The sequence below is a fragment of the Stigmatopora argus genome, chromosome 2 (genome assembly GCF_051989625.1).
Source record: "Stigmatopora argus isolate UIUO_Sarg chromosome 2, RoL_Sarg_1.0, whole genome shotgun sequence".
In the NCBI taxonomy this organism is placed as follows: Eukaryota; Metazoa; Chordata; class Actinopteri; order Syngnathiformes; family Syngnathidae; genus Stigmatopora; species Stigmatopora argus.
In genome coordinates this window covers 23,785,943-23,805,683 of record NC_135388.1, presented here as the reverse complement: position 1 = coordinate 23,805,683, position 19,741 = coordinate 23,785,943, and the positions used below count along the sequence as shown (strand labels likewise).

Here is a 19,741-nt window from a genome sequence, read left to right as displayed (position 1 = left end):
GATTCCGGAGCCGGAGAGCATGCAAATGTCCGGGGATTTGGCAAAGAACTGGGACAGTTTTCGTGCTGAATTTGAGGACTTTGTGTTAGCCACAGGGCTAAATGAGAAATCTCAGGAGGTGCAAGCTGCCTCTCAGAGACGGCTAATGGGTAACGAGTGCCACCACGTCTATATGCATAATGTGGTATTGACGGAGGATCAAAGGAAAGACCCTACTGCCATCTTAAATGCATTGGGGGAGTATTTTAAACCTGCAAGAAACGTGATTCATGAGAGATATATGTTCGGTTGCTGCAAACAAGAGACTGATGAGCCAATAAACAGTTTTTTAACAAGGCTAAAGGAAAGAGCTACATTGTGTGAGTGTCGTCGGTTAAGATGAGATAATTTGTGACAGGCTCGTGCTCGGGGTTGCAAGTGAGGACACTCGAAGGCGCTTGCTGCGTGAGCAAGACCTCATGTTGACAGCGGCAGTCGAAATATGTCAGCTTGCTGAGCTGACTGAGAAACACATGAAAACCATGGAGAGGCCGCAAGTACAAGTGGACAGTGTGAATGCAGCAGAGACACAGACTGAGAGGTATAGAATGCTGGACAAGAGAAGAGAGCAGTTGGCTTGCAAATACAGCGGAAACAGCCACAAGCGTGGCAGGGAACAAATGTGCTGGAAGCTGTAGAGCAGGGGTGGCCAACTCCAGTCCTCGAGAGCCACAATCCGGTCTGTTTTCCATATCTCCCTCCACCAACACACCTGAATCAAATAATCAACTCATCAGCAAGCTGTCCAGAAGCTTGATACCAATCCCGATGATTTGATTCAGGTGTGTTGGTGGAGGGAGATATGGAAAACAGAGCGGATAACGGCTCTCGAGGACCGGACTTGGCCACCCCTGCTGTAGAGCGAGAGGGCAGAGATGAAGACGGAGATGTGGATAATATGTTCATGGCCACAGAATGCATCAGCACAGTTAATTGAAAAGGTAGGAAATGGTTTGTGCACCTGCGATTGAACAAGAAAAGGCAAGCATGCCAGCTAGACACCGGTGCCACTTGTAACGTCATGAGCAGTAGGACCAAAGAGAAGTTGTCGCCGGGTACAGCCCTACACCCAAGATCAACTAGGCTGAGACTTTACTAAGGTGAAACTATGCTATCACAAGGGAGATCCCACACAGAATGCGTCATTAAAGGAGAAAAGCATGAACTGGTCTTTGAGGTGGTGGAAACGCATCAAGAGCTCCTCCTCTCTGGAGCCAGATGTGGGCGCCTGGGCTTATTGACATTCACAATACCCGAGGAGCTGAACAAAGTAGAGGGAGGAGAAGGCATGCCCCTCACTAAAGAGCAGCTGCTATTCAATTATGCTGACGTCTTCAATGACCCTGTCGAGTCAGTCCCAGGTGAAATACACTTTGAGCTCGATCCAAATGTAACCCCAGTACAGGGCGCACCTCGGAATGTTCCTGTAGAATTAAGGGAGAGGGTCAAGGACGAACTAGACAGACACATCAGAGCAGGCAATGTCGCACCAGTGAGCGAACCTACAGTGTGGATAAGTAATATGGTAACAGTTGCAAAACCGGAAAAAATAAGACTATGTATCGTCCCTAAACCCCTAAACCGAGCCCTGCTATGTCTCACTATCACATGCCAACACTTGAAGATGTACTGTACAAGCTACCTAAATCTCAAATATTTACATTGGTCGATGCCCGCGACGCTTTCCTACAGTGGAGACTTGATGAGGAAAGCAGTTGCTTGACGACGTTTTGGACACCATGGGGCCGCATGAGGTGGCTCAAGCTGCCATTCGGTGTTTCGGTAGCATCGAAGATCTACCAACGCAAACAGCACGAACTTCTAGCGGGCCTAGCTGGCATCAAACCAATAGCCGATGACATCCTGGTTGTTGGGTGTGTTGACACAGAGGCAGACGCTGTACGGGACGACAACAACCTGCATGCTCTCATGGAGCGGTGCAGAGCCGTGAAGTTGAGACTGAGTGAGCAAAAGCTGCAATTCAAACTTCAATCGGTTCACTTCCACGGGCACATACTGTCGTCAGACGGACTAAAGATAGACACAGAAAAAACACGAGCTGTGGTGGAGTTGCCGACTCCCAAAAATGCAAAGGCTGTGCAACGCTTCATCGGGTTTGTGACCTATCTCGCCAAATTCCTCTCAAAGCTCTCTGAGGTGTGTGAACCATTCCGCAGACTCTTGGATAAAGATACAGAATGGCACTGGCTAGCCAAACATGAGGACGCAGTAAATGAGATAAAGCGGCTGGTCTCCAACACATCTTTTCTCTGATACTATGACGTCACAAAACCTGTCACCATCCAGAGTGATGCCAGCTGATGAGTGGGCTTGAATGCTGCTTGCTGCAAGGCGGACAGCCGGTGGCTTTCGCCTTGAGAGCCCTAACACAAACTGAACAAAATTATGCTCAAATCAAGAAAGAGTGTCTGAGCATAGTTTTTGCGTGCCAAAGATTCCACCAGTACTTATATGGCAGAGAAATGGTCATAGCAGAAACGGACCACAAACCGCTGATCACCATATTCAAGAAGCCTCTCCTGAGTGCGCCAAAACGTCTCCAAGGAATGTTAATGCAACTGCAGTGCTACAACCTGGATGTGGTGTATAAGCCTGGGCCTGAAATGTATGTTAGTGACACAAATCTTAAAAATATAAAATAAATAAAACCGAGAGACAAAAAATGCATCGCAGGATTATGGGATGGAATGATTTTTAAAAAGCATATATAGACAGAGACAAAAAAGCATTTTGTGATTATGTGATGATTCTTGAGCTGCGCTGCCACGCATAGCAACAGACACTCCACTTGCGCGCCACACTGAGTTTTCAGCCCAGGCAGAGTATGCAAAGCTGGACCAAGCCCAGCACCTGAATGTCACTACCTTCCGATTCCAGCAGATAGCGCAGCATACAGAAACGGATGAGATACTCCACGAGCTGAAGAAGGTAATCCTGCACGGGTGGCCTGACTTCAAGGAGGACACACTGCTGGCGGCGCAAGACTACTGGCCATTCTGAGATGAATTGAATGTGCAGAATGGAGTGGTATACAGAGAGCAGTGCATCATTATTCCAAAGGCCCTTAGGGCAGAGCTGCTCAAGAGGATACACTTGAGCCATATTGGTGGCGAGGCCTGTTATAGACGGGCCAGGGACACCCTCTTCTGGCCATGAGAGCTGAAATCAAAGATTTTGTAGCTAACTGTTCCGCATGCAGTTTCAAGAGTTCAAAAGGGTTCAGAAAATGAATCCATGATTTCACATGAGATACCCATGCGTCCGTGGCAGACGGTAAGCATGGACATATACGCATATGCGAGCAAATACTTTCTCATTCTTGTAGAGCCCTACTCGGATTTCTGGGAAATTGACCAGCTTCCTGACCTATCCGCCAACACGCTGATCAGGCGCTGCAGAGCCCAATTTGCGCGTCATGGGCAAGCGGACAAGGTGATTACTGACAATGACCCCCAATTCGCCTGTGAACTATTCAGAAAGTTTGCATCAAGCTGGGGTTTTACCCATGTCACGTCATCGCCCCGCCATCCGAAGTCAAACGGCAAAGCCAAGGAGGCTGTAAAGTCAAATCGCTCTGTAAGCGGGCGAAAACAGATGCGACAGACGTATGGATGGCCATCCTCCACTGGCGCAACATGCCCACAGAGGGGTTAGGCAGTAGCCCCGCCCAGCGCTTAATGTCAAGGAGGCTCAAATCCTCTCTACCAGTTGTAGACAGCCTACTGCAACCACATGTGGTGGTCGGAGTGACTGACAAGTTGGTGTGGAAACGGCGGACGGTGAAATCGACTTACGACAGATCCGCCAAAGACCTCCCAGAGCTAAATGTGGGAGATCAGATCAGAATGAAGTCGCTTCCGGGTGACCGCATGGGGAGATGGCCAATGGGCCAATGCATTCAGAAGGTTGCTGCTCGCTCATTCGTGGTGGATGTTCACGGCACTCTCTACATGCGCAACCGCGTGGATCTACGAGTGGCAGAGCACTCAGCAGAAATAAAGGGACTGGAACAGCGAAGTCTGGAACAGGGACATGGGACTGGGACATCAGCCCGGGCAGAGACTGCCCATGGGTCAGGCCATGGGGAATCGCATCGTGCGGGAAGTCCAAGCGCCCCAAGCAGTTTGGCTCCTCGCAGTCCGTCTACACCGGCACCAGGACGATGCCAGACACCGGAGAGACGCAGCGACTCACCAGGCCAGGCAGTCTCAACACGTTGTGGCCGCCTCTCACGGCCACCGCCTCAACTGAATTGGAGAGCATACATGAAAACATGGGTTCGACTAGGGTGTAGGCTGCACGCTGCCCTCACTAAGCCCAGACCCACGCATACATAGACTGACAACACACACGAAGAAATTGCACTAGAGACTTTGGTTTATTGTTGGATTGCTGACAAGGACAGCACACACACACGAAGAAGTTGCACAAGAGACTTTCGGTTTGTTGTTCGATTGTTAAAAAAAGAAAAAAAAAGAGAAGAAAAATGTCATTTTGTTAGTGCAAGGGTTAATGTCAAGAATAAGCATAATACAAGAATTGTTTATGTTCAGAACAATATGTCATGGTGGGCAGCAATGTTTAAAGTGAATAAAAGGTTACTCTAAAGTTACAGAACAGTAATTTAAAGGAAGGAAGATGTTACAGATTATAGTACTGAATAGTGAGCAGTTAGCGACATCTAGTGGTTCATCATTGTAGCACGTTCTCAGTTCTACCCATAATGCTACGCGCTGTTGTGCTTGTATTCAATTCAATAAAGACACAATCCGAAACAGAGTGCTTTTGGTAAATTGAGGATCGGGTACTTCTAATTTGATTTAAATCAAGTACCTATGTGATCCAAGATGGCGGCGTTCACGTGGGAGCCAGTGGAAGTAGCTCTGTACACTCTTATGTTTTTTGTGATTTACAGCCCTTTTATCTTTTTTTAATTACATTTTAATATTTCTTAATACATTCCTTTTTACTTTACTTTGTACTTTATACTTTTTACTTTAATGTTTTTACAACTTTCCTTGTTCTGTTAGCCTAGCTTCTTTCGGCTACTTATTTTTTTGGAAACATTCAGCCATGCCTACGCTGTCACACACATGGGACTAGCTGTTACAATACGCAGCGGAAGTAGCAACACCTCGGTGCCGCCAGGGATTCGGAGCTGGACAAAAGTGCCCGGAGAAGAGGCAACGCTTGTGGCCAACCATTCCATCGTGGGATAAGATGGAAAGATGTCGGCGCTTACCAGCAACGGAGTTGAGGTGCCCTACTCTGCTACTGTTGTCTTCAGCTCCAGACTACTGAGAAACTGTGCGGATAAGCTTGGAAGAGTGACTCTGCATATTCTCTACCTCGGTCGCAGTCTGCAGAAGTTCCCCATCTTGTGGAAGACTTCTTGTGTGTGGTTCCAGTTTTTGTTTCCATTTTCCAGTTTCGATTTACTTTGATTTGCTTTGTACTTTTTGCTTTTGCTTTGTTGTTGTGCGGCCTTTGCGACTGTACTGTCTAACTTATAACTATGCCTTTTCTTGCTACTGTCACAATGAAATTTCCCGAATACGGGATGAATAAAGTTATCCAATCCAATCCAACCCAATAATACGTTCGAGTGCTTTTGAAAGAATAATACAAATACAGATAATTGAAAACAAAATGGAGGGAGAGTTTGACAGGGACAGTAATTGGTTTGATTTGCGGCAAATTCCTAACCATCCTGAGCAAGTGTTGTTGAGCGAACAGGTTAAGAATGCCTGTGATGTTTGTGTCGGAGGTTTGCCTAAAAAAGAACGTGAGAGTATGAGAGAACGATTGACGGAATGGATGTATAAGTGTTGTGGGGACGGCTGGTTTCCCCCTATGTTTTCAACTGCATGTTTAGTGACAGTAATGAAAGAAACTGAAATGGCTTGCGTTAGGAGAGGGAAGCTTTGAGAATAAAAGTGGAAAAAACTAACAGGTTGTCTACAAGAGGTAAAAGAGTGAGACAATGCTAAGAAAGTTGGGGAAATGAAAGCGAATGCGAAAATGATACCTATGGAATGTGCGTTGAAGTTGTCTTGTGTGGCGGTTAAAGAAGATAGTGTTGGTCTGGTGCCATCACCGCCTCCTTACTCGAAGGAGAAACGGTTTTCGGCGGTATCTCCACTTAACCCATTTATGCTGTCACACTACCATGATGTCAGAAAATCTTTGAATGAAATCCAAGCTCCTGTGCTTAATGTAACTGCTGGCCGACTTGAAGTAGATGTAGATGATCGAACGTCTCTCACGCGCTCACAACAGACAGCAAACATGAATTCAGTTGCAGAAACCCTGGCTAGTGGAGTGACCGCTGCCATTAAAGAATTACAAGAAAAATTGGCCAATATTGCTGATGTGGGATACGACCCATTCACACGTCTCACTCAGTTAGGACTAGAGAAGGCAGAATTAAACAGACGCCAAGAGGTTCCACAAAACATAAGAGATCAACTAAAAAAAATCGCCACTCAGCATGAAGACAGAGCGAACGCCGGAATGAGGGAGCAGTGCCCCTCCCTGTGCGCTGGACATAAATCTGCCCAACTGATTAGAGAACCGGACGTATCTGCCTCCATTTCTAATAAGGAGGATGAGAACAAGTTGTATGTTGCTCAATTACAGGATCAATTAACAAAATTAAAGTGTCATATCCAGAATCTTTCAGGTGCCAACAATGTTCCCTCAAATTTTTCGTTGGTCTGGGCAGAAAGACAACCTCCCTGAGCGCACTGAGTACCAGTGTGAGCGACATCATCGGTACTCGGATGATTCGCCTAAAGACGTTTTGCCGACGGACGTTTGACAGACGGGCAGGTCGCCCGGAAACCTCCGTTCGGCCGAATGAACGTTCGGCGGAACGTCCATTCGGCCGAACGGAGGTTTCGCCGAAACGGGATTCGCGCGCTCGCCCCGCCCCCGGATCGTGTGTGTACAAGTTTTTCAACCTCGGCCCGTGGGCCATATACGGCCCGTTGGGATTTTTAATCCGGCCCGCCGCCGGCGTTGTCCAAATTATAGTAAAAATCAATGATTCATTTCCCTTTGCCGCTCATCACTCTCAATTTATTAGTCTACCATCAATGGCAGCCCGGGAATAAGCACTCTTGGGCGGGCATGGCAGCCCGGGAATAAGCACTCTTGGGCGGGCATGGCAGCCCGGGAATAAGCACTCTTGGGGGGGCAGATGTAGCAGAACCGAGCCGTAAAATGACAGCAATCGGGTCAAATCCATCTTAAAACAGCATTTAATGATTAAATACAAATACTGGAGCTCTTTGGACATTAGAACCGAGCCCAGGGAAGTGAATTCCTCGGTACAATGTTGCGATGATGTCGCGATGGAGGCAAAAAAACGTCCATATACGTCCATTCGCCAAACGGCTCAAAATGCTCTCAAATTCGGTCAAATCCAGCTGAAAACAGTGTTTAATAATCAATCATTATATATATCTAAGCAGAGAAGGCCTTGCAGGCCCTGATGGCCCGCCACTGATAAATACAAATACTAGTATTTGTATTTAATCATTAAACTAACAAATACTAGTATTTGTATTTAATCATTAAACACTGTTTGAACGAACGTTCATTCGGCGACCTGTCCGTCTGTCAAACGTCCGTCGGCGAAACGTCTTTAAGCGAATCATCCGGTCACGACATCATCATTGCTTGCTATGGGCACACCAGTATCACACCTGCCACAAGCAGGTGCATGTCAATGTTCCCTCTAATTTTTCATGTAAAACATGCTGTAAAACACGAAAAACATAAGAGTGGACAGAACTACTGCCACTGGCTGCCGCTTAAACGGCGCCATCATGGGGAAAGGGGTAAAAAAAAAAATTACTGCGCGCCATATGATTGCTGCTGCGCAGAGAGGACGAGAGTAGTGTGCAATTGCGCACGCGCGCAGCTTAGAGGGAACATTGGGTGCCAATGCTGACTCCATTATGGACCGGACCTCAGGGCCTGAGGCCCTTGAGGAATCTTCTAATGATCCAATGTTTCATCCTCATCAACCTGTAACTCGTTCCCAAATCTTGCAGGCACCCATGTTAGCCAAAGTTGACCAATCAACTGGTAACACTGCTATATTTTACAAACCTTTCTCTCCAACTGATGTGTGTGTTGATGCAGAAACTTCCACCCATGCAATCTGGTGGTACCAACTGGCTTCAAGCCGTGCAGAGAGTGGTAACGGGACAAATGTTAACGGCAGGTGACATTTGTATTCTTCTTACACAATCATGTCTGCTTTCACAGTTGGACACTGATCCAAAATTCAGGTTTCTCTTCTCTCCCTGATAATCAAGCTCTTTGCAGGAAAATTATTTCATCTTGTCTACTGCTTTAGATACACTATTTCCCCTCCCTGATTGCATCATTTCTGATCTTGTGTTTTCTCCCAAAGCAGATGAAGAGGCTGCGGCCTTCATTGACCGGGCCCTCACTGATTACACTCTAAAGACAGGTCATGCTCCCCCAGGGCCTCCGCCTTGCATTCGCGAGTGTTCCGAGCAGCCATTTTGAAGGGAGTGCCCAAGTCTGTGGGACAGGCTATGGAGGCCAATCCGGATCTTCCAAGTGCTGAGGTAGACAGGTGGTTGTCACATCTTAAACACAATTTGAGGAGACATGCTAAAGACTTAGAGTCTAAGGTAGACAAACACAAGACAGAAACACAACTTGCCATGTTGCAGTTACAAAACTTAAAAAAGCAAGATGAAGCCACCCTTGCTAGTGTTTCTTCTCCTTCTGTTGATTCCGTGTGTATGATGTATCAAGCAGGTCCATTCATGGGTCGAGGTACGTCTCCTGGTGGCCGAAACGCGTGTTTCAACTGTGGACGGCCTGGTCATTGGGCACGTGATTGCAGTCATCGACCTCAAGCGTCTGGATGAAGAAGCAGAGGCAGAGGCCGACAATCTACACATGGCTACTATAGAGGACCTCGGGGGAGAGGTTATCCTCCTCGACAACCTCGAGAACCACATGGATATCCCCCAGTGCCAAATCAACAGTATCTGCCTCCCTCTGGTGGACAATTCCCACAATGATGGTGCCCGGAATCCATTTGTTTAGGCCTGCAGGAGCCTTTGATGGTCTTGACGGTAGGAGGAGTATCTCTATCATTCATGGTCAACACAGGTGCTCGACATTCTACCGTCACGGCCCTGCCCCCTGATAGCTCTCTGACCAGAAAGAGCATCTTACTTGTTGGATTCAAGAGTGAAAAGACTGCCCTGCAATTGACAACGCCAGTGACTGTTCAATGTTTTTCACATGCGTTTTTGGATTCTTTTGTGTTTGCACCTAACTGTCCAGTCAATCTTTTGGGCAAAGATCTCCTCATTGCCACGTGCCCTATCATCATATGCAGCACTGAAGGACTCATCCTAGAATTTCCGGATGGTAACACCTACTGCTGCTCTGCCGCCTCTGCCTCTAGCGCCATCTCACAGTTTCCGCTTGTTGAACAACACCCTGTGGCGTGCGCCGCAGCCGACATCTACTGGGCAAGAGTTGTTGTTGACTCCAGTGGCTGGCTCGAAGCTGAACACTTTTGGACTCTCTGGTCACCTTGGATTGGCAACCTCAGCTCTTATGATATGGTTTCTGATTGTATGCATTGCACTCTGTACTATGACAGATTGGGAGATGAGATTTATGGTGAGGCATTTCAGACAATCAACACATGGGAATTGGACATGGGAGATGTATTTGCTGGCAAACCAGGTGTCGCCTTTTCGGTGTCTCTGAGTCCTGAACAACTCAAGTGGTACATGATGGCAGATCCTCCGGATCCATCTATGCCTCCTTGCCAACCACATGTCTCTTTGATGGTCTCGCCTAAGCACACAGCAAAGGATCTGGGTCTGTTTGTCCTGGCATGTACACAGACAACTGATTGGCAAGTTTCATTTCACTCTCAACTGTTCTTTTCCCCGTCACTTGACGCTTATTGGATTCAATTTAACGCATTTCTACCCACCTCTGCTTTGAAACACCAGCTTCTGGATAGTCATCATGGACGTGAAACTACTGACAGTGATTATGCTGGTCGACTTCTTGACTCCCTTCCCACATCACTGTGGTCCACGGATCCCACTGATGTTGGTTTATGCAACGCCTCTGCTGTTGCATTTCAAATGAAACCAGGACAAGTGTATGTTCCCCAATACTCTGTAAGAGACGCTGGGATGATTGGCATTTCGGAAACAATTGAGGGCCTGCTACAAGCAGGAAATTCAGGGCTGTGACTATAATACGCCCATTTTACCCATTGAAAAGAAAGGCACTGGAAAATTTCGCATGGTACATGACTTACTCGCGATAAATGCGGCCGCCTTGACTCCCACTTTACCTGTCCCGAACCTCCACTCATCATTGTCTCAAATGACATCTGCCCACACTCATTTCAGTTGCATTGACTTGGCTAATCCTTTCTTTTGCATACCACTCCATCCTTCGATGAAACAATTTTTTGCTTTTACTTGGAATGGTGTAGGTTATTCTTACACTCGTCTGCCTCAAGGCTTTGTTCTTTCACCTGGACTCTTCAACGACAGTCTCCACCAGTTACCGTCTCCACTTGTGATGCCCCCTGGTGTTCTCCTGGTACAATATGTGGATGACCTTTTGCTGGCTGCTCCATCTGAAACCTGTTGCCTTGAAGCCACCCGGTCTTTGCTTTCTCATTTGGCCTCTGTTGGTTTGAAGTGTTCCAAATCTAAGCTTCAGATTGCACGACCACATGTTTTCTTTCTCGGTCGCCTGATTTCACGCCACGGCACTGGGATGTCGCCCTCTCACAAAGATGATATTCTCCATCATCCTAAACCAACAAATGTCAAATCCATGCTGGCTTTTCTTGGCCTTTGCAACTACTCCAGACATCATGTTCCTGATTTTGCTGAACTCACCCATCCACTCCGGCAGATGGTTAATGCTCAAGGTATGCGAAACCTTTCCAAAACTCTTTGTTGGACCACGGAAGCGGATACATCCTTTATTTCAGCCGACGCCAGCCATCCACTTCACACTCCCCCGATCATTGCCCCCCTCCTTTCTCCTGGCTACTATGCCGACTTGGAGGTAATTCTGAGCCTCCATTGGCCCCGGTCGAACGCCCCAGCTCAAGTTTCACCGATAACCCGCCCCATATCTCACTCCGGCGCGCTGGGCTGATGGCACAGCCAAATGAGAATACTCTAATTCCGACGCCCCATGTTCATCGCCCGAGTTATCTGAATTCGAACTCCAGCTATTCTTTTCCTCAATAGAGGGAGAATCCCCAGCCTCCATCGGCCCCGGTTGAACGCCTCAGCTATCTCGGTTTGGACTCTGATTTTTCTGATTGTGAGGATGACCGGGAGCTAATTGATTTGTGGGGTGGAGATTCGGACTTGGACTGTGATTCCCTCAGCCGATTCGGACTTCGATACACCCCCCGGAGGAAGTTGACACCGACTGCTCCTCCGATTACTCCGACCTGGATTACCCCAACCAGGATTCGCCGTGTCGGCTGGCCATCTACAATGGACCACCACGTGGCGGCCGGCGGGGAGGCTCAGGTAGGAGTTTCGAACACCGCCCGTCATATCTTTGTGGGCAGGCACAGCAGCGAGGTTTTTCCCCGTGTCGGCTGGCCATCTACAATGAGCCACCACGTAGCGGCCGGCGTGCTGTGCCGTCCTCCCAGAGGAGGCGGCGAGCGCCGCATCACAGGGAGAAGCGGAAGGAGGGGCTGGACGCTCGAGCTCCTGACCAAGCTCCCCGCTCGACCTCGCCCGTCCAAGCGGTGGGTGGCCTGTAGGTGTGTGTCAGGATGGGTGGATGGATGTTTTTTTTTCAGCAACACACTTATTTATTTATTTACTTATATATTTATTTATTTACCAACTTGCTTATTACCTATATATTTATGTCTAAAATGCCTTTCCTGCATTCTCACCTCTTGCTACTGTGACAATGAAATTTCCCAAATATGGGATGAATAAAGTTATCCAATCCAATCCAATATACATACATATACATACACATACACACGCACGCACACACGCACATACATATATAAAACCTCTATTTCAACGGCATGCTGTTCTATTTTTCAAACTTTCCCATGTATTGGCGTTCAATTAGAGGGTGCAGCTCTATTTTTCGACTAGCTGGACAGAATTCTGAGAAGATGTGATACATTTTATGGATGAAAAGAGATACCAGGTAACATGTACATATATATTTAACAAAAGGGAAAAATACAAATTCAATGGTGAAAATCAAGTGACACGTCACTGTTGTTGCTCTCCTCGTCATTCACATCACCTTCCGCACCAGCGTCGAGTATCTGAGTGAGTTCATGTTCATCGTCGCCAGCATTGGCTCGCGCTTGCTGGAGAAGTTGCAAACCAGTCTGACCTGAAACAATGGATCTGGAAATCCTTTGAGCCGTCGACAGCGTTGGTCAGTCCGCATCCCTTGAACAACTTGATGATTAGATCCTTCGCAGATGATCCCAAGCATCGACAATCAATAATAGATAATAATAATAAACTTCCATTGTTGGTGCTTGCATGTTGCCGCATTTGGTGTAGCTCTTCTTGTCGTCCAACATCCAGTTCTCGTAGAACTGTTGGACTTTGGCCTTGAACTGAATCTGTTAAAGAACTAATTTAATCTCCGGACTTGAGGTCCCTCTCGCTGTTGTTTCAAAAAGCATAAATAAATTTGAGCTTGTTCTATACAGTGGTACCTCGACATACGAGCAATTTGAGATACGAGTAAAATGTTGAGCAAAAATTTATCTTGAGATACAAAAACAAGTTTCGATATACGAGCAGACAGTGGACACGAGAAGCTGCTCATAAAAACATCATGGGCACTGTCTCTCTCCCCGCAACTCCCTTGTGTAATGTCTCTGTGGTTGCAACTCCCTCGTGTAATGTCTCTGTGGTCGCAACTCCCTCGTGTAATGTCTCTGTGGTCGCAACTCCCTCGTGTAATGTCTCTGAGAGCACTGGGCGGAGCGTTGCATTTTTTCAGTGTTTTTTTTCCCGTTAGTCAGTGCGAATGGCGTATATACTACTTCTCGTTGGCAAGTGGTCGTGCGTTATCCTATTGTGAGGACATTTGTGTGCATCATTTGGGGAATATTTCGAAGGGAATACAAAAGCAAACAATGCTCGATAGGTTCCTTTTAGTTGCATGTGAAAGCCAGGATGGAGGCGGGGCAAATAGAGCCGGGAGAAGAAAGATATCAAAATTTAAAACAAAATTAGAATTAAGTTTAGTGTAGTTAGATTAAATTTATTTTTGAATCATAATCCAAGTTCATTTAAATTTGTTTATGTTATGTTATGAGCGCGTTGCCATGCAAAAAGTCCCCCCTCTCTCCCCCCTCTTTCTCGTTCCGTCTCTCTCTCTCCCCCCTGCAAAATCCATATAATTTTAGTACAATTAAACAAATTTTAGTAATATTAAACCACTAGTTATTTGTTACTTTGTTAATAGATGGCGAATTAGAACAAATAAAAATGTTTTTCCAATCCAATATCCTGTTTTGGGCTTTTTTTCAGAGGGTTGGAACGAATTAATTTGTTTTTAGTTCATTTCTATGGGAAACGTTCGTTTGAGTTACGAGAATATCGACATACGAGCTCAGTCCCGGAACGCATTAAGCTCGTATCTTGAGGTACCACTGTATTTACAACATAATTTCTGATCATTTCTGATATCAGTACAGAGTTCCATTTACAAAGTGCAAAATATAAAATCTTTCATGAAGTATTATTGACCTTCATCCCAGATTCTGTGTAATTTCCGCCTAATTTTGCAATGCCATGTTTCAATAAAGACAGAGTTTCATTCATACATCATTCGTTTAAAAAAAATGAAAAAAAATCCCCATTTGAATGTAAACTTGGTTTTAAAAAGCCATAATTAGAGTGGATAAACTATGTCATTAAAAATGTGAAGACAGTAAAAGGTTTGAACTGACCACTGGCATATTCTTGCGTAGTACCAACGATACAGATGAAGTGAAGGTGCATCCACCCGGTGGTTAATGGACCGATACTGGAAGCAGAGAATTAAATATGCTGAATTGCGTATATTGCAGATGAAAAAAAATCAAAGTAAAAGGAGACTTATGCGGTGCCGGGGAAATTGGCTGAGTGTAGCAGGGATAAAAACTTCTAAAATTGCACTTTGAAAACCACAGAAAATCATGAAAAATGTAACATCTTATATCTAAATCCTGAATCTCATGCCTTTAAAATATGGTGTGAAAAGGCAAAATGTACCTTAAAATTTGGGCATCAATGCTGACAAGAGTGAAATGAAACCGTGTGAAAAAAACAAAAACAAATGGAAATGTTAAAATTCTAAAATCTTTAGTGTCATATCATTAATTCATTTTCTGTATAGCTTATCCTCACAAGAGCCACGGCATTGCTGGAGCCTATCCTGGCCAACTATCGGCAGTAGGTGGGAGAACACACTGAATGGGTGGCCTGCCAATTGCAGGGCACAAGGAGATTAATATTGTATGAACTTTTTGCTTAAATATATATTGTTGGGCGTAATAGAACTTTGATTGAGCACAAAATACTTTCATAACTAAAAATATGGCCACCTGGTGGTGTAGTGGTTCACTTGCCTGACTTTGGTGCAGGCAAGCGTGGGGTGGATTTCCACTTGGTGGCGGTATGATTGTGAGTGCGGATGGTTGTCTGTGTCTCTGTGTGCACTACGGACGGCTGACTGGCGACCAGTCTAGAATGTAGTCTGCCTTTTGCCCGAAGTCAGCTGGGTTGTGCTCCAGCGTCCCGCACGGCCCTTGCGGGGATTGGATTGGTTTGGATTGGATAACTTTATTCATCCCGTATTCGGGAAATTTTGTTGTCACAGTAGCAAGAGGGTGAGGATGCAGGAATAGGAAAGGCATTTTAGACATAAATAGATAGGTAAAAGTAAGTTAATAAATAAATACATGAATAAATATATAAATAAATAAGCGTGTTGCTTAGCACATATATACATACATACACATAAATATACATGCATGCATGCGGTAGGTCTCAACACTCAGCCATTTTTTTGTTAAAGAGCCTGACAGCTGATGGGAGGAAGGATCTGCGGAAGCGCTCCTTCCTGCAATGAGGGTGCCGCAGTCTATTGCTAAAGGAGCTTCGGAGGGACTCCACAGACTCATGCAGGGGGTGGGAGGTGCTGTCCATGATGGACATCATCCTGGTCAGCATTCTCCGCTCTCCCACTTCCTCCACAGAGTCTAGAGTACAGCCCAGAACAGAGCTGGCCCTCCTGACCAGCTTATTCAGCCTGTTCCTGTCCCTCTCCGTGCTCCCGCATCCCCAACAGAGCACTGCATAAAACACTGTAGATGCCACCACAGTGTCGTAGAAAGTCCTCAGCAGTGTCCTGCACACTCCAAAGGAACGTAGACTCCTCAGTAGGTAGAGGCGGCTCTGGCCCCTTTTGTACAGGGCATCTATGTTTGTGGACCAATCTAGTTTATTGTTGAGGTGAACACCCAGGTACTTAAAATTCTCCACGATTTCAATGTCTGTACCCTGGATGTTCACCTGAGTGGTCTGTTGAGGATTCCTCCGAAAATCGATGACCATTTCCTTTGTCTTACTGGTGTTGATGTAGAGGTGGTTTTGCCTACACCAGTCAACAAAGGCTGTGATGACTCCCCTGTACTCCAGGTCGTTCCCGTCCGTCACTCGTCCAATAATAGCTGTCGTCAGAGAACTTCTGGAGGTGGCAGGTGTCTGTATTATGTTGGAAATCCGATGTGTAGAGGGAGAAGAGGAGTGGGGAGAGCACTGTGCCTTGTGGGGCCCCCGTGCTGCAAGCTACCACATCAGACATACAGTCCTGGAGTCTCACATATTGTGGTCTGTCAGTGAGGAAGTCGATGATCCATGCGGCTAGGTGGTTCCTTACTCCAGCCTCTTCCAGTTTCCCTCTCAGTAGGACCGGCTGAATGCTGTTGAACGCACTGGCGAGGTCAAAAAACATCACTCTCAGCGTGCTTCCCGTGTTCTCCAGGTGTGAAAGAGACCTGTGCATCAGGTAGGTGGTAGCATCTTCCATACCTGGACGATAGGAAAACTGCAGAGGGTCCAGCTCTGCATTCATCAGGGGGCTGAGGTGATTGAGGATGATTCTCTCCAATGTCTTGATCAGGTGAGAGGTTAATGCTACCGGCCTGAAGTGGTTTGGCTCCCTGGGGTACGCAGTCTTAGGAACTGGGACCACACAGGAAGTTTTCCACAAGGTGGGGACCTTCTGCAGACAGAGGCTGAGGTTGAAAATATGCAGAATCACTATACCAAGCTGATCCGCACACTCTCTCAGTAGTCTGGAGCTGAGGCCGTCTGGACCGGTAGCCTTCCTTGCCTCGATCTTCTTTAGCTGTTTTATCACCTGATCGACAGTAATGCAGAGACCGGTGGAAGAGGGGGAGGAAGAGGAGGAGGAGGAGAATGAGGGGGGAGCGTTGCTTCTTGTCTGGGGGGTCAGGGGAGTGGGGGCAGGACTGAATCTGTTAAAGAACTGATTCAGTTCATTGGCCCACTCCCTGCCGCCAGACTCCGAGTCTCTCTCGCTGTTGCCTCCATGGCCCGAAATGGTCCTCAAGCTCCTCCAGACCTCTTTGGTGTTGCCTCTCTGGAGTTGGTTCTCCAGCTTCCTCCTGTAGATGGTCTTACCCTTCCTTATCTCTCTCTTCAGCTCCTTCTGGACCATTTTCAGGCTCTCTTTCTCCCCAGACCTAAAAGCCCTCTTCTTCTTGTTCAGGAGGGCCCTTAGATCCCTGGTGACCCACGGATTATTGTTGGAGAAACAACGGACCTTCTTGGAGGGTACAATGTTCTCAACACAGAAGTTAATATAATCTGTGATTCAGTGGGTCAAGCTGTCAATGTCATTACCATGTGAATTGCACAGCACCTCCCAGTCAGTGGTCTCAAAACAGTCCCTCAGTACCATGCTGGTCTCCTCGGTCCATCTTTGTATGATCCTCGTGGTAGGTTTTATTTTCCTCACCATAGGGATGTAGGTGGGGATCAGATGGACCAGGTTGTGGTCTGAGCGGCCCAGTGGGGGGAGGGGGACTGAGCTGTATGCCTCCTTTGTGTTGGCATACAGCAGGTCCAGAGTTTTTTGTTCCCTGGTGTGACACTTCACATACTGAGTGAAGGTGGGGAGAGATGTGCAGTAAGATGATAAATGAATGAAAATAAGAATGATAAAGACAACGTAATAATAGCATAAATCAAGTTAACATGAATGCAATTTTATTTAGAGTGGGAAATATGGTTTGTCCCAACCAATTAACAGACAATGTTTTGTGTTTAGGCGTTTATTTTGTTTAAAAATAAAAAGATTTTAATTACCTGAATAGCATCTTCAATGAGGACAACAGCTTGTTGAATATAGAGGTCCACATCTGTTGGAAGAGAGGCTTGTGACAACAGCAATACCATCTTTTTCTCAGAGGTATATCTTCATATATTCCAAAATTAAAGACAACGTGTTCCTGCAGCTTGTCTCCCATTACAAGATTAAACATGCTGCCTTACTAAGTTAATAGAAAAGTCAATGTTTTCTAAGGAACTGGTCTGACTGGTTTGATTTCTACCTATTTAAACAAACATCAGGCATCCTATTCAACTTTAATATTATGGCAAGTCCTAAATTGGTCGGAATGAAAGGGAGCCTTTTTAGGCTGATAGAAAGAAGGAACACCTTGAACCAGGGGTCTCTAAACTATTCCACAAAAGGTTACAGTGGGTGCAGGATTTCATTCCAACCAAACACCAAGACCTTTGGTTGGAACAATCCTCAGAGGCTCAAGACCGGGGTTCCCCAATAAATTCCACTCAGGGCCAGAGTATGTGCAGGACTTCATAACCACTGATTGATAAGCCTTTTTCATTGTGTAAATCATAATGGGGAGGGAATACAGAGTCCTGGTGTTGTGGTGGCGAGTCAAAAAGATTTTCTTTGAGAGGAGCCTCGTCATGCTGTACGATTTAGTACAGTGAGTGATTGACACAGAGTCATACTGTAGTTTGACATCCTGGTGCAGAAAATGGGCCCCAGGGGACGATTCCCGATATCAAAATGCAGGATCAGAAGCATGCCGAGCAGTTTAGTAGTATTAGTTTTAGCACACTTATTTATAGATAACAGCATGAGGAAGATGAAGGATGTCCTAATGAATGTCTTCAGCTTTGGGGCAAAGAGAGATGTATGGAAGTAGAATCTGGCCAAAACCAAAGAGAGAGCTAAATGTTTTTTGCAAATGAAACGTCTCTTTCAAGAGAAAAAAGTGTGTTTTTGATACTAAATGTGTTTTTCAAAAAAGATAAGTGTGATTTGCAAATTTAAAAAAAAACATACCCATAAAAAATAAAAATAAAAGTGGCTATGAGTGCACTCTTACGAATCTGATTATATTTGTTTACAGATCATTTTTTATTCTCCTGCAGATCAAAATTGTAAGATAAGATTGTAAAATAAGATGACAAAGTCGCTTGGCAATTGCTTGTTCATATTGTATCAGTTTTTGTAAGTATAGAAACATCGTTATAAGAAACTTGCCCAGAGTTTGGTCGTTGTCATGGAGACTTGACACTGATTAATCAGACTTTGCCCAAAGTTTGGTCGTTGTCAAAGAAACTATACTATACCCTGTTTTCCTATATAAAGATAATAATAATAATAATAATCGGACAGGCCCTGTCGTCATTATCAACAACACAAAAAGCCTACTTGTCATCACACCCAGAAACTGCGTGTGACAAAATTGGTGGTGCTTCTCCATAAGCTGCGTTTACTCGGCAAAAGACCTAAATAAGTGCAAGTTACGGAATCTTGTAATTTGGCATTCTGCTGTTATGGATACAGGTCGCTTACCTCTCACTGTCTTTCACTTACCTTACCTTCAGTCAGCTAGTAGGAGGCAGATCACCACCCAAACATCTTTTCATATTACCGCAGAAGGGAATGTGTATGTTACCGCAAGTTTAGATTTCTGATGGATGTGGGGAAAAAATTGGATTGGATTGGATTGGAAAAGATTGGCCCACTGTTGATTCGGAGAGAGTTGCAAAGGACACCAGGCTGAGCGGTTCTCCACTGTTAGAGCTCTCTCTCCATCCTGCAGTCTGGTAATAAACCTATTTCCTATTAAATTGATCTCACTCTTTCTTAACCTGCCCCTGAAGCTGTTTTTACAGACCCAACAGAAGTGCTTTCTCTTTTGATTAGGGACAATAAAAACTGATGACAATAGTGACATGACATACCAGTAATTCCCCTCCCTGAAAACCTTTTCACTATTAAAAGGCCACAAGGATGACAACACGTCAAAACCCGGAAAATGCACTCCAGGTTTGTACTACCTAAACAGCCACCATGACAGGGCATTTCTCCTACTGACATTTATTTTTGAGATAACGGGGAATGCTGCATAAAGCTATATACAAAGCAACCTCAATAGCTTCCAACTGCACTCACAGAGTATAAATAAAGGAGGATAAAGGACAGCAATTCTAAAATGGACCAGAGACCAAAGCAAAAGAGAGACTTCACGATCCTGAAGAAGCAGGGGGCGAAAAGGGGAAGGGCGGAG

The 19,741-nt window shown here is 45.7% G+C and overlaps 1 protein-coding gene across 7 annotated transcripts in view; it reads right to left on the bottom strand.

The window, feature by feature from the left end:
* The window catches only part of tpcn2 (two pore segment channel 2), a 150,145-nt gene that overhangs the window by 118,646 nt on the left and 11,758 nt on the right, over positions 1-19,741 (bottom strand). For 5 of the 7 annotated variants that reach the window (XM_077619424.1, XM_077619462.1, XM_077619415.1 and 2 more), the window contains exons 2-3: positions 17,499-17,551; positions 14,072-14,148 (exon numbers count right to left, since the gene is read on the bottom strand). In XM_077619424.1, coding sequence (XP_077475550.1) covers positions 14,072-14,148; positions 17,499-17,551 — 130 coding nt within the window. Of the gene's footprint in view, positions 1-14,071; positions 14,149-17,498; positions 19,473-19,741 lie in introns of those variants that run through there. The other 2 variants (XM_077619454.1, XM_077619431.1) reach the window with 2 other exon arrangements.